The sequence below is a fragment of the Rhodnius prolixus genome, unplaced genomic scaffold (genome assembly GCF_049639745.1).
Source record: "Rhodnius prolixus isolate KJV_2025 unplaced genomic scaffold, Rpr scaffold_17, whole genome shotgun sequence".
NCBI lineage: Eukaryota > Metazoa > Arthropoda > Insecta > Hemiptera > Reduviidae > Rhodnius > Rhodnius prolixus.
In genome coordinates this window covers 2277658-2290869 of record NW_027411626.1, presented here as the reverse complement: position 1 = coordinate 2290869, position 13212 = coordinate 2277658, and the positions used below count along the sequence as shown (strand labels likewise).

General features: G+C 37.7%; 1 protein-coding gene across 4 annotated transcripts in view; it reads right to left on the bottom strand.

Moving 5' to 3' along the window:
* LOC141459698 (uncharacterized) overlaps positions 1 to 13212 on the bottom strand; it is a 323978-nt gene that overhangs the window by 9788 nt on the left and 300978 nt on the right. For 3 of the 4 annotated variants that reach the window (XR_012461593.1, XR_012461594.1, XM_074139052.1), the window contains exons 5-10: positions 8306 to 8707; positions 7238 to 7425; positions 6968 to 7126; positions 5391 to 5576; positions 1015 to 1125; positions 623 to 817 (exon numbers count right to left, since the gene is read on the bottom strand). Coding sequence is in view for 2 of the 4 variants with exons in the window: in XM_074139052.1 (XP_073995153.1) it covers positions 623 to 817; positions 1015 to 1125; positions 5391 to 5576; positions 6968 to 7126; positions 7238 to 7425; positions 8306 to 8707 (1241 nt within the window). In the remaining 2 variants the exon portion in view is untranslated. The remainder of the gene's footprint in view (positions 1 to 622; positions 818 to 1014; positions 1126 to 5390; positions 5577 to 6967; positions 7127 to 7237; positions 7426 to 8305; positions 8708 to 13212) is intronic. The other variant, XM_074139053.1, reaches the window with a different exon arrangement.

The window sequence follows — 13212 nt, the reverse complement described above, 5'->3', positions numbered from 1 at the left end:
TGTGTTATTTAAAAATGTTAATGAAGTTCATAACATATTTTTTAAAACTATTGAAATGAAATTTAATGTAACCTAGTGATTGATCTTCCCGTAGGAGGAAATGGATTAGCCACTTCTTCAGGGTACTTGGCGTCCCTGCAGGTATCCCAGCCTAACAACATAAACATGAACAACATATACCTGTTACACCCCAATACATTTACACAGTACACATAGGGGGCATAGTCATCTGTACAAGGTGGGGGGGCTTATTAGCTCGGAACCGTTGTGTGCAGATTGTGACAGGATGAGAAGGAAACGGCCTCTTACTTGTGCTATGAAACCTTCGGAACTTTGAGACCAAAGGAGATTGTAGCGCAAAAAGAACTAGTAGGGAAAGTCCTCAACCTCTTTAGTAAGGGAGGTTTCATCTACTAGATCCAAAAATGGGACTGGCACAATAAGCCTCTTTTGGCTGCGGTGCCGTGGGGCACAGGTAAACTAATCCCGATAAACTAATCTAATCTATGAATGATCAAGTGTAATGTTTTAAAATTTGTAAGTATAAGAGTAGTATAGAATATAAAATTGGAAAATAATATTTTAGTAATCCACAGATTAAAGAATAAAAAGATATACTTACAAGGAAAGCGTTGGCTACTACATACACTAAAGGGAAGACAATGGAATGTGAGTTATCTAGCGCCAGGACGCTGAGGAACCAGACTGAAGAGAACATTGGCAGTAGGGCTGCTGTCACGGTCAAGGAACGTCTCTCTTGATCGGACTGCGCTTTGGTGGCCAGTCGCAAACCTGCCACTGTGACCACGGTGCTCGTCTGAAACATAATCGTTCACTTAGTTCCGGTAGCGTAGAATATGATGTACATCTAAGTGACCATTAAGAAAAAAAAACAAAAAATAGAAAGTAAAAAAGAAAGTCAGTGCACTCCTTGTATTTTGGAATTACGTTTTCTGAAGTAAGTACTAGAGATACTTCTAGACTATCTGTCTATGTGGGGGGGGGGATACTTACGGTGATCATCACTGACACGGGTACCATGAACGGAAGTAACATGCCTCTCTCCAGCGACATCCAGCAGTAGCGTCTGGTCTCATAGCCCTCCTTGTCTATCAGCCGGCATAACTGTCCAACAAGAACACAGTTAACATAATGAGAGTTTATGATTGGATAATTTCAAATTTTATGTACTAAACTTTCTCCGGAAGTGCTACTTTCTTTTCGCGAGGTCCACAGAGAGTGGCCTGGAAGTTTAAAACTTGTTTAAGGTACTAATTTGTAGAATTAATACTTTATCACACTCCTCGTAAGTGGGGGATGGTTGTTGGTCTAGTGGTCAAGAGCGTGGCTTCGTATGTGTAAGATCACCGGTTCGAAGCCCGCGTATGACTACTTTTTATTTGTCAGAAAAAATTGTTTATAGTAATGAATGAGATTCCGCCCCTCCGTCCTCGACACCTCATTGGTAGTTGGATTTTAAGCCGTGCCTGAAAAAAATAGGCGATTACTTTACTTTCACTCCTTGTAAGAGAACCTATTGCAATTGATCTGCAAATTTATTTTTAGCTCCCCTAATTGGTTTATCGAGTAATCGATCGCTCTCAAAAGCTGCTAAATCGATTTTATTGAAACTTCATCTATAATTATCACATTATGTTGATTTATAGTTCACAGTTATTGAATATCCAACTCCTGGAATGTAGAGAGGGATACAGCCTCTATTCTTAAAGCCACAGAGGATGGGATAAAAATGCTTAAAGTAACCGAACTAAGCTTCCAAAGAGCGTGAAGAATTAATCAACACTAACGATGACTAAATTTCTTTCCTCCCCACGCCAGGGCAAAGCTGAAGGTAATAAATATTTGGGTATCGCTGAATTTATTCGTCATAGCATATATGTTTATTGCGCGCCTGGCTGATTTCGGACTTCCATCCATTGTCAGAGGTAGATCAATTAGTTTGGTTGTAGAGAAGGAAACGAAGTGGCAGATTTATTGGCCCGGGAAGGCTCTGCGGGACACTTCGTTGGCCCGGAGCCCTATTTCGGGGTCTCCAAGTGTCTTAAGACTGCGGCCATTAAACTATGGGTGCAGACTAGGTCTCAGGAGTGGTGGCTTGCCACCACTGGGCAGAGACAGGCGAAGGAGTTCATCAAGGGCTATTCGCCAAATCTAACTGCAGATTTAATCCGTCAAGGCCGTGTGGCTGTAAGGATAATTATAGGCCTAATTACCGGCCACTGCATGCATCGCATGGGCCTGGCAGATGATAGCCTTTGTAGGTTCTGTCAGGAAGAGGAGGAAACGGCACTGAACGTGTTGCGTCAGTGTGAGGGGCTTGTCTGGCTAAGGATGTTACTTCTCGGGGAGGAAAAACCAAGGCCTGTAAGCTCTACCCAAGAGTCGCTCTCCAGAATTAAGAGTCTGATTAAACGGACGGGTCTGGAGGGCGAGCTCTAGAGAAGAGGAGCCACAATAGATTCAAAGGGGTCGCAGTGGCGTAGGCCTTAAAGGCCGCCCTATTAGAATCTTATCTTATCTTATCTTGGTTATAGAGAATTTGACTCCACTTATGTTTCTGTCTCATACTACAAGCGTGCTAAAACAGGGATAAAATACTGGATATTATCCAGTACGGCGAACCTATGTCTAAATCTGGAGAAAAATTTGTTAGAATTGTGAAAAAAACAATGTAAGGAAAAAGATATTCCATATCAGTGAAAAGAGATGGAGAAGAAGATTTCGCTCTTTGTCGTGTAAAAGAAAGTATCATGATGGAATGAGCCAATCATCAATTGAGGGAATCAATAAGGCACTTAGGCTTTATATCCAAGCTAGCTGGCAGAAAAGCTTCCCAAATGTTCGTTAAAAAGGTGATAATAAATGACGTAAATTGGAGGAAGCAATTAGCGCTAAAAGGGTAACTAACTATCGGCCAATCAGTTCAGAGCTTTTCCCCCTGGGAAGGTGGAGGGAGAAGCTGAACGCTGATTTTTCACTTGTACCTGGGACACCTGAACTGAATCAGTAATTGGAAGTAAAGTCTAGGAAGAAAGGTCTCCGTTTCCCGAGTATTACCCTCATCTGTAAGATGGTTGCCAGTGGTGCGGGGCGAATTCCCTAAAGGGTTAAGACACTCATCCCCATGTTGGCCAATTTTATATGTTGCTTCCATTAGTGTTTTCCAACTACTTGGATGGCTGATTTTTTTCTTTTTTGTTATATAAAGGAAAACTTTTGTTCTACAAACTGATCACTGAAGACAGAACACTGGGCAAAGATTCACCTAATCAATTAAATGACTCAACAAAATTGAATTTTAATCATTATTAAATTAAGATTAATCACCATTTTAATTGAGTACTCAAATTTCAGCTACTTAAAAATTATCGGCTGAGTGGACCGATTTCTCACGAGTAAATACCAATTTGGAAAAACTTGGACAGGATCACAAACACCTACTTCTCTTCTCTTGCGTGAGATTAAGATTAAAAGCAGGATAGAAACACTTGAAGAAAAAAAAACAATCATCCAAAATGGGTATAGCCTGGGCCGGTTCCATAACTCCCAGGATGGCTATTTCAATTAACTGAACTTAGCGATAAGGCTACCCTATAGCCAGTTTAGATGATGAAGTCTGACCCTCAGCCGGGGTGATACATTGCCAGGATATTTCTTACACTTATTCTTCCAGATGTACAGGACTCTGGTGGGCATGTTGCCGCTTGAAAGAAGAATGATTACTCCCAGTGATTGTATCTGCAATCTGCACCCCTACTACATAGACCACTAAGATGGCCGGTCGTACTCTTTACTCCCTATACTCCAGATTGTTCGGCTTTTCTCTACATTACTTACTTTTTTTTTTTTGCAGCGCCCCTTCCAAAAGTAAGGTCTTGGTTGTTATTCTAATAAATCTACCTTAGAAACAGGTCCCACCTTTTGTTATCCACAACACCACGATGTTCTTCACTGAATTTTACGGCCTTCCCAAAATATAAATATTGTAAAGAAAAACATTATAAATTATTACTTTTATTAATTGGTTGAATTAAACACAAATTAAACACAAGTTTGGTTTATTCACTTAACACAAAAATTAATACAAAAACGCTAACCTAAACCACCACGTGTTTACATAAAGACTCTTACCCCATCAAAAACTATCATCTCCTCTCAACACACCCTTATCAGTGTTGCCACTCCTATATCAAAAATAAATTTAAATTTACCTACAACTATTCAAATTTACCTAAATATATTCAATTTATCTGGCCGATGAGATCCAATGTTTCCACGTAAAAATTTATCCTCATTTAAAAAAAAGATATGAAAACAAATCATAATGTTATTATAAACGAACGTTTAACTTCAATTTCAGCGATGAAACTTTAGTGCAGTGGTTCTTAACCGGTGTTCCGCGAATATGGTTCAAGTGTTCCGTGAAATTTCAATTTTATATGTATTGAAATTTAGAAACTTAATAAAAATACGAAAACAAAAAATCGTTCCTTTTTTTTTAAATTTGAATTTTTTACTTCCAAAGCTGACCTATCTTTTTAAGTCATAGTCTTTTACAGCATTTGTTATTTGTAGCAACGTACTTTTATGCTCATTATTTGATTAATTTCATTTTCAGAATTTATTTTTTAAAATTATGTAATAATTTATCCTTTTTAATTTTAATTAATACACCTATATCTTTTTTGAAAATTATATTAGATTTTTTATTATTCATTAATTTTAAGTTCTTGCTAAATACCGAATTTCAAATTTTTTAATGTTAGTGTTCCGCGAGAAAAATATATACATAATTGTGTTCCGCGTCTTTGAAAAGGTTAAGAACCACTGCTTTAGTGAATAAGTGCTTTCCAATTGATCAGCTGAAAAAGGTACCTGAAAGTGTAATGTATAAAAAAAAAATGTCAAAACGATTTAGACATTTCTTCGCTACATCGATTAAACGCCATCACTGCTCGAAACCAATAAAAAATTACACAACTAACGGAAACACTTTGATAGTGGTTGAAAAACAAGAAGAACAACTTTTTTTCTGGCAGATGTACCGTAATCTCTGGAGTGTTTTAGAAATTAAGGGGAAAAAGTTATAAAAATGGCTTTCTTCAATACAAAATAATCCAATGAGGAAACCTTTTTTAGCAGAACTACTACGCTAAACAATGAAGGATTAAATTTTTCAACAGATTTTCAGAATATTCATTCTCTCATGAAAAATGCGCACCCCTTAATCAATAATATCTTTTCTTCTTTTTGGACAAAAAAATTTGTATGTGAACTGTGGGCCAGGGTAGCGAACGTATGTTATCCATTAAAAAAACAACAATAAATGCAGATAAAATGTGTTTCACTTAAAAATAGCGGTTACTTACATATACCAACAGAGCCGGCAAAGTCCAGGTGACCAGCGTATATAGCAGCAGCGAAGGCTTGCAGTGAGGCGATGCCAGTCTGCAGTAGCAGTAGAGTGACGTGGCGCACAGCCAACTCAACGATACCAGATGCAGATAGTGCAGGCACATGGCAACCAGAGAACAGGTCCATTCGTCTCCAGTAGCCTTTGCATAGTTGTAAAGATAAAACACTTTGTATATACCAGCTGAAGGACGAAAAGATGATCACAGAAGAAGTATAAGGGTAACTTTGGGGGTTTTGGGCGAGGGCTACATTAGGTTAGGTTAGACAATATCCTATATAGCCCAGACAAATTAGGAATTAACCTCCGAATAGAAGATAAAAAGCTAATAAATCTTTGTTTTGTCATTTTATAAGTTGACTCAAAAGTCTCATAGAATCTCGTTTACTCGTCACCGGAAACCAGTCGTCAAAGGTCACAAAAATCTTTTCTTCTTTTTTGTAAATATCTTGTTTCCTGTGCTCTAAATGACATTTATAGTTATAACAAAAGTTTTAGAGCATAAAATTCTCTACTTTGGTTCTATGCAATTTTTGCATAAAATTAAACGTTCTTGAGATAGAGTACGAAGAATGGGAGGCGCTTAGCCGTATATATGGTTAACGTTAGGTCAACCGTGTACCTAGTACCTAGTACGTTTTAAAACCTGGCCTATTTAAAGAAACTACGACAAGCAGACCGTACACCGTTGCATGCCAATGCTACCTTCTTAAATAAGCCCCGGGGTCCAACATCTTCCAGTTATTGAGAATTTGGACAAGCGTGTAATGTAACAAAATAATACTATGCTAGAAACTGTACAATGTTAGGCACTAGGTCAATGTACACATAATAGGTCGACTCGTCTTGCTTTGTAGAGCTTTAGAAAAAAGTAAAATACAAAATCATCATTCATTTTGTAGTTTAATGCCACATTAGGTCGGCTATTATTGGAACCAACAGAATTTACGACCGATCAAAAGTCGTAAACGAAAGCGGAAGACTTAAATTTCTCGTATGATACAGAAAAGAAGCTGCTTAAGCACTAACCTCTCACAGAGAGCAATGCTCCTAATCGAATTATCCAACCCTAATAATAATTAACTTATTACATTTAATAAATCAAACAGAAGGGCTGCAAATAAAGAGAAAATATGCCCGGAAAGTGCATGAAGCTGCAGTCAATATAACGTGGAATCGTGGTGAGGGAATGATCCCCTACCAACCAGAGTTAACAGTAATAATTAAGATGGGACTTCTTCTCTACTTCTTGTTCTTCCTGTTTAAGAAGTAGGGAATCCTCTCCCTTTGAAAGTCGGCTAACAAAGTGTGCCAGTGAGCGCTTTGTTCTAGCCCAAGGAGAATAAAAAATGAGTCCCAGTTTTATAATCATCCTTGTCTTCTTTAACAGCGTTTTATAAATTACTAAAAAAAAGGGGAACTGAACGGAGTAAATTGCTTTTAGTTCACTTTTATTGAAAATAATGTAACCCAAACATAAAGTGAACAAAGTATGGAAGAAAATAAAATTATCTGCAGAAAGTTCATTTTTACCTGGACGCCAAGCATGAAGAGCAGATTGGAAAGCGTAAGCGCCAGCTCTGTGTTGATTAGGATCACCATGTTCGGATCTTCGGATCTCACCTTCTTCAGGGCGCCGGCCAGGGTGAGGAACTGAGCAACCAGGGCCATCACCGCCCCAACGATCAGCACCTAAAATAACATTAAAGTACCAAAAAAAAATGTACATAAATCAACATCATAATTTCAGTATCTCCTACAGCTAAGCTATTTCTTAAGAAAAGCATACATTTCAGAACACACCTCATGACTAACCTGCCTGCCTGGAGGCGCCTGATCGTGTCCGCTGGCCCCAAAATAGATATACATGACTGAATCTATCAAGTCGTGATCGTGCAGATCTGTGTCGGCCAAACTATCGTCTGGCAAGGGTATTTCTTCTTCACCAGTTACAGCTTCTGGTTCTGGAAGGACTGCACTTCCACCGCTGGCTGTTTTGAACATATGGTTATATGATTGTATAATATTTACTAAGGAGGCTAAGTTCAAAGTATAGCCCATCAATATTCTTTAGTGCTTACCCAAATTTACAACAAGTTAATAGATTATTGGTGCTACAATTATTTAAATTTAGAAGCAAAGAATTCTTGGAACTACATCTGTGACTTCTTCTAAATTCAACAGAAAAGATTTTAAAATTTCTTTTCAGCTAATTTCAATGAACTGGAAACTTGCATTACCCAACTGAACTGATTCTAGATGTTGGTTCAAGACAATAGAAGTGTGAATCAAGGTTTTTGACAATAGGTTATAGAGTCCATATAAATTTGTTAGGTGATTGAATCCATTGAAAATTGGTAGGTTATACAATCCACTGAAACTTGGTAGGTTATAGAATCCATAGAAACTAGGTTGGTTATTGAATCATTGAAACTTGGTAGGTTATAGAATCCATAGAAACTAGGTTGGTTATAGAATCATTGAAACTTGGTAGGTTATTGAATCCATTGAAACTTGGTAGGTTATACAATCCACTGAAACTTGGTAGGTTATAGAATCCGTAGAAACTAGGTTGGTTATAGAATCATTGAAACTTGGTAGGTTATTGAATCCATTGTAACTTGGTAGGTTATACAATCCACTGAAACTTGGTAGGTTATAGAATCCATTGAAACTAGGTTATAGAACCGTAAAATAGCACGGCGCTAGGGTTAAATTTCTTGATTACTGTAATAAAAAAAATAGTTCACATTAAAAACTCAGAAACTATTAAGAAATAGTGATCCGTTCTTTTATAAGTTGTGAAAACAAGTGAGGTTGTTTAGTTTTGCTGTTTAGAGAAGCCCATAAAGGGCACGAAAGTTCACTAACCTGTGACGTTGCCTTCTGGATAATCTGGATAGGCTGAATAATATTCGTCCGGATCAATGTCCGGTTGTCCTGTGCTGCCCGATTTACTAGGTACCTCTCCAGCAAACAGCAGCGGTCCGATTACTGCTGGTATCCTGATAGTTGTACCGCCGGTGGATAGGTAGACTTGTTTCGCCGTTGTGTCAGCCGCCGCACTGGTAATATTTAATGTTGTGATATTTAGCTGGGTGAATAAGAATTCGCTCACCAGACTATCATTTAAACTAGTAATGTCGCTCTCATTGGTGCTGCTAGCGGCAGTTGTGTTAACTTCACTGAATATTGGCGCCGTAGGTCCAGTGGAATGTAGGAAGGGCGCTGGTGCCGAGCTCAAAGGCACCGGGCTTTCCGTAACCCAATCTCCTGGTAACAGATAAAAAAGTAAGTGTTATTTACACTGTGATAAAAATAGTAATCAACGTGGTCACGTGGGTTTATAGGCAAATCCCAAAACAGAAGGACAATGGTTAGGTTCAAATTTGGAATTTGTGCAAAAAGGAAATTTGGGAAAGAGAGAAAAAAGAGTAGGTTACGCAATGTTTATAAATGAAGATGTAATTCATCAAAAATTTGTTCCAAATTAATATTTCATGAAGGTTTTTATCATTACTGCCACAACGAAGTTAGAATGTGTCCCTAAATTCCCTCAGAACCCAAGCTCCAACTTTCGTTAAATTTTATTCCTTGTTTCTACTGTTTTCAGTCAGTGTTTATACTACAGAATAGTAACTTTCTGTTATTTTAAGATAAAAACATAAGGTAATTCTAAGTGATAACGTAACTGTATGTGTAGGTCAAACCCCCTTGCTGAAAATTGTATTTATAACTAAGAAATGAACAAAATGTTTCTTTTGTAAGTTGTTTACAGTTCAAGTTCTACAAGACATAACTTCCGGGGAAATAAGAAATAAGATCACTGCTTCATGTGTGTATGTTATGTTGGTGTTTCCGGAGCGTGACACTGTCAGCAAGAGGCGGAGCACATTACTAAATCAGAACTGACGTCATAATTCACCAGTTAGGGCCCGCCCTGAAAATCGCAAAGGGGCAGTTTCTCTGGTGATGGTTTGGTACAAACCAGAGTTACCACACATTAAATTTGTCATTTCCTACCTAAGCCGATCCTTATAAGGTTGTAAGTAAATTTTAGGGGATAAAGTAAATGGTAGTAAAGTAATGCCTATTTTTTCACCAAATTAGGTGCCGTGGACGGAGGCGACTAGCAAACATACTTTACTACAAAGTTCTCATATTAACCATTAAATAAAATCCAAGGCTTAGACCGGGGGAATCGAACCCACTAAACCAACAATACATCTTAGCATTGCGGGTCTAGCCTCTAACCGCCTAACATACTTTACTATAAATTTCTCATAATTAACCATTAAATATAATCCAAGGCCTAAGACCGGGGGCATCGAACCCACTAAACCAACAATACATCTTAGCATTGCGGGTCTAGCCTATAACCGCCTAACATACTTTACTGTAAATTTCTCATATTAACCATTAAATAAAATCCAAGGCTTAGACCGGGGGAATCGAACCCACTAAACCAACAATACATCTTAGCATTGCGGGTCTAGCCTCTAACCGCCTAACATACTTTACTATAAATTTCTCATAATTAACCATTAAATATAATCCAAGGCCTAAGACCGGGGGCATCGAACCCACTAAACCAACAATACATCTTAGCATTGCGGGTCTAGCCTATAACCGCCTAACATACTTTACTGTAAATTTCTCATATTAACCATTAAATAAAATCCAAGGCTTAGACCGGGGGAATCGAACCCACTAAACCAACAATACATCTTAGCATTGCGGGTCTAGCCTATAACCGCCTAACATACTTTACTGTAAATTTCTCATATTAACCATTAAATAAAATCCAAGGCTTAGACCGGGGGAATCGAACCCACTAAACCAACAATACATCTTAGCATTGCGGGTCTAGCCTATAACCGCCTAACATACTTTACTGTAAATTTCTCATATTAACCATTAAATAAAATCCAAGGCTTAGACCGGGGGAATCGAACCCACTAAACCAACAATACATCTTAGCATTGCGGGTCTAGCCTCTAACCGCCTAACATACTTTACTATAAATTTCTCATAATTAACCATTAAATATAATCCAAGGCCTAAGACCGGGGGCATCGAACCCACTAAACCAACAATACATCTTAGCATTGCGGGTCTAGCCTATAACCGCCTAACATACTTTACTGTAAATTTCTCATATTAACCATTAAATAAAATCCAAGGCTTAGACCGGGGGAATCGAACCCACTAAACCAACAATACATCTTAGCATTGCGGGTCTAGCCTCTAACCGCCTAACATACTTTACTGTAAATTTCTCGTATTAACCATTAAATAAAATCCAAGGCTTAGACCGGGGGAATCGAACCCACTAAACCAACAATACATCTTAGCATTGTGGGTCTAGTCTAGCCTATAACCGCTCGGCTTACCTAAGTGGGGAATTTTCTTCCTAATCGGAAATTTAACTACACATATTGCAAACTAATATTTAAAGGATATGGAGTTATCCCTGACAATACTTGAATCAAATAATTATTTTCTAATATTCTAATATTCCTTTTATCTAAATCATTCAATTATCCATCCATCCATTTTCTACTATTACTATTATTTTTTTAACGAATAATTCTTAGCTGGCAAGAGAAAAGTGAAAAAGTAACATTAAATTCTGAAAACTAATTCCCCCCTTCCCTGAAAGAAAATTCAGGGTGCCCCAGCACGCCTTCAGAAAGAAAAAGGAAAGTGCTTTTCCATTTTTTATGTGAAAAATCTATTGCTACAGGAAAGGACTACTTTCCTATTTGTGTTTGCAGCTCAGTTACATTATGTAAACTAAGATGGTTGATTTATTTTGCATTGTCATAGATTACGTCATACTGATTACATCATAGAGGTTACGCATTTAACGGGTGGTTGTATTTTTTTTTTTTGGTCTACAGCAAGAAGAGAGCGCTGCGGAAGACCTAAATATTTGTAAAGGGCGTACAAATGATCATGTTTTGTCAAGGACCAAAAGTAGTGGCTATAGGCTGGCTAGAGGATGTATTTTCTCTTTACTAATGCAGAAGAACTAACAATAGAATCCTGTACTTGTAGGTTTTTTTTAGATAATAAATATAAAGGGCTCCTCAAAGCCCTGAAAGGAATGGTTCCTTAGAGTTCCTTTTAGTAGTATCTCTATCCCCGAGTAACATGATCTCAACTCCTGTGTCCCTCCCAGTTTCATCCCTAAACTCCCTGCCTCCTTTTCGTCTCTTTCACCAACTTTTACTACTTTCTATAATAAAATCCTGTTATTTCTCCTGGCAAGAAAATAAGATACACTCACTTGTACTTGGGAATAAAATTATATCCAGAGAGTCAAGAAAAAAAATCCAACTCTATCAGGTAGAAAAGTCCCCTGTTTTCTCCAGCCTACCAGGAAGGGCCAAAGTTTATTACCTTCAACATTATTACTAGATTCTCTTAACTTTGCGTCCTAAAAATTTTTTGGTTTTTTCTTTTTAAAATCCCTGCGTTAAAATTGACAATTTTTTTTTTTTAAATTGATCTCTGTTTTCTTTTTTAATAAACTGATTTATCGATATGATCTGCCATTAATTAGATTCAGTGAGGATTTTTCTCTTACTCTACTTGTTTTCAAAAGGAAAACTCCAAGTTTGGCAATTTTTCACGATCGCATTACTTCCAATAAACAAGAGAAAGTAAAAAATTAGAACTGTCCGGTAGGGCACCAAAAATACAAAAGCGTAACGTTGAAAAACACCCAACTTTGACAATTTTTTTCTCTTTTTCTATAAAAGATAAAATTCCCAAATTTTCTTTAAAATATAGGGCAAATCCTCCTTTATAACTGTAATTTTTTTGCAACAACCTAGATCTGATAGGTTTCGAGAAAAAAGATGCTGAAAATGAGCAAAAACGGCATTTTCAAAAATTGGTCTTGTTCTTTTTTTTTTTTTTTTTTTTTTTTTTTCTTCCTGTACTTCGCAGCCATTCCTCCTAAAATGTTTTTCTTCCTTTTAAAAATTCCAAGTCTGAAAAAAAAAGAATATTTCTTGAAGGCATTTTGCAGTTTCTCTTTGATCTGTTTGTTGTAACTATTGTTTAAAACAGGGTTAATGATTTGCCTGGGGCTTAAATCACGATGTATAGGTTTTTCACGGCAATGGTAAAAAAGGCCGGCCATATTTGGAGACGAATTATAGTTGAAATGTGTTACGTCTGTTTTTTTTTTTTTAATGATTTAAGGCGCGTCGACATCAACCGGTTATTGGCACCCGGAGCTTTTTTTCAGTGCACTGCCGGCCTCCAGACAGTGTTCTCTCGTTACAGACAACACTGTCCATCACTGGACAGTGTTGTCTGTAAGAAGCTCCTAGGAAGAGAAAATCTAAGGGGCAGCAGCTGGATTCGAACCCGGGACCTCCGCGTGGGAGTCCAGCTCGCTAACCACTCAGCTAATCCCTTCCCTGTGTTCTTGTTGTTGTTACCTTTTTTGTAAACTACGTAGCGCCTAAACGCTTAAACCGGTTTTCATGAATGAGGTGTCATTCGATTAGGAATTTTATGTAGGTGTGCCTTTTGGGGGTCTCGACGCTGTACATCGAATGGGAGAGGAGTTAGCCCCCTTTATGTAAGGCCCCCTCCAAAATTATTATCACTAATTACTCTGTAAATCTTAGCCCGATTTTGATAAAATTTGGTAGGATGATAGAGTTAGAGCTCCTCTCCGTAAGAATAAAGCGACGATCTGCTCTTACACTTGTTAAGGGGAAGTATAACAATCGTTTCAAATTATCGAAAGTACCTTT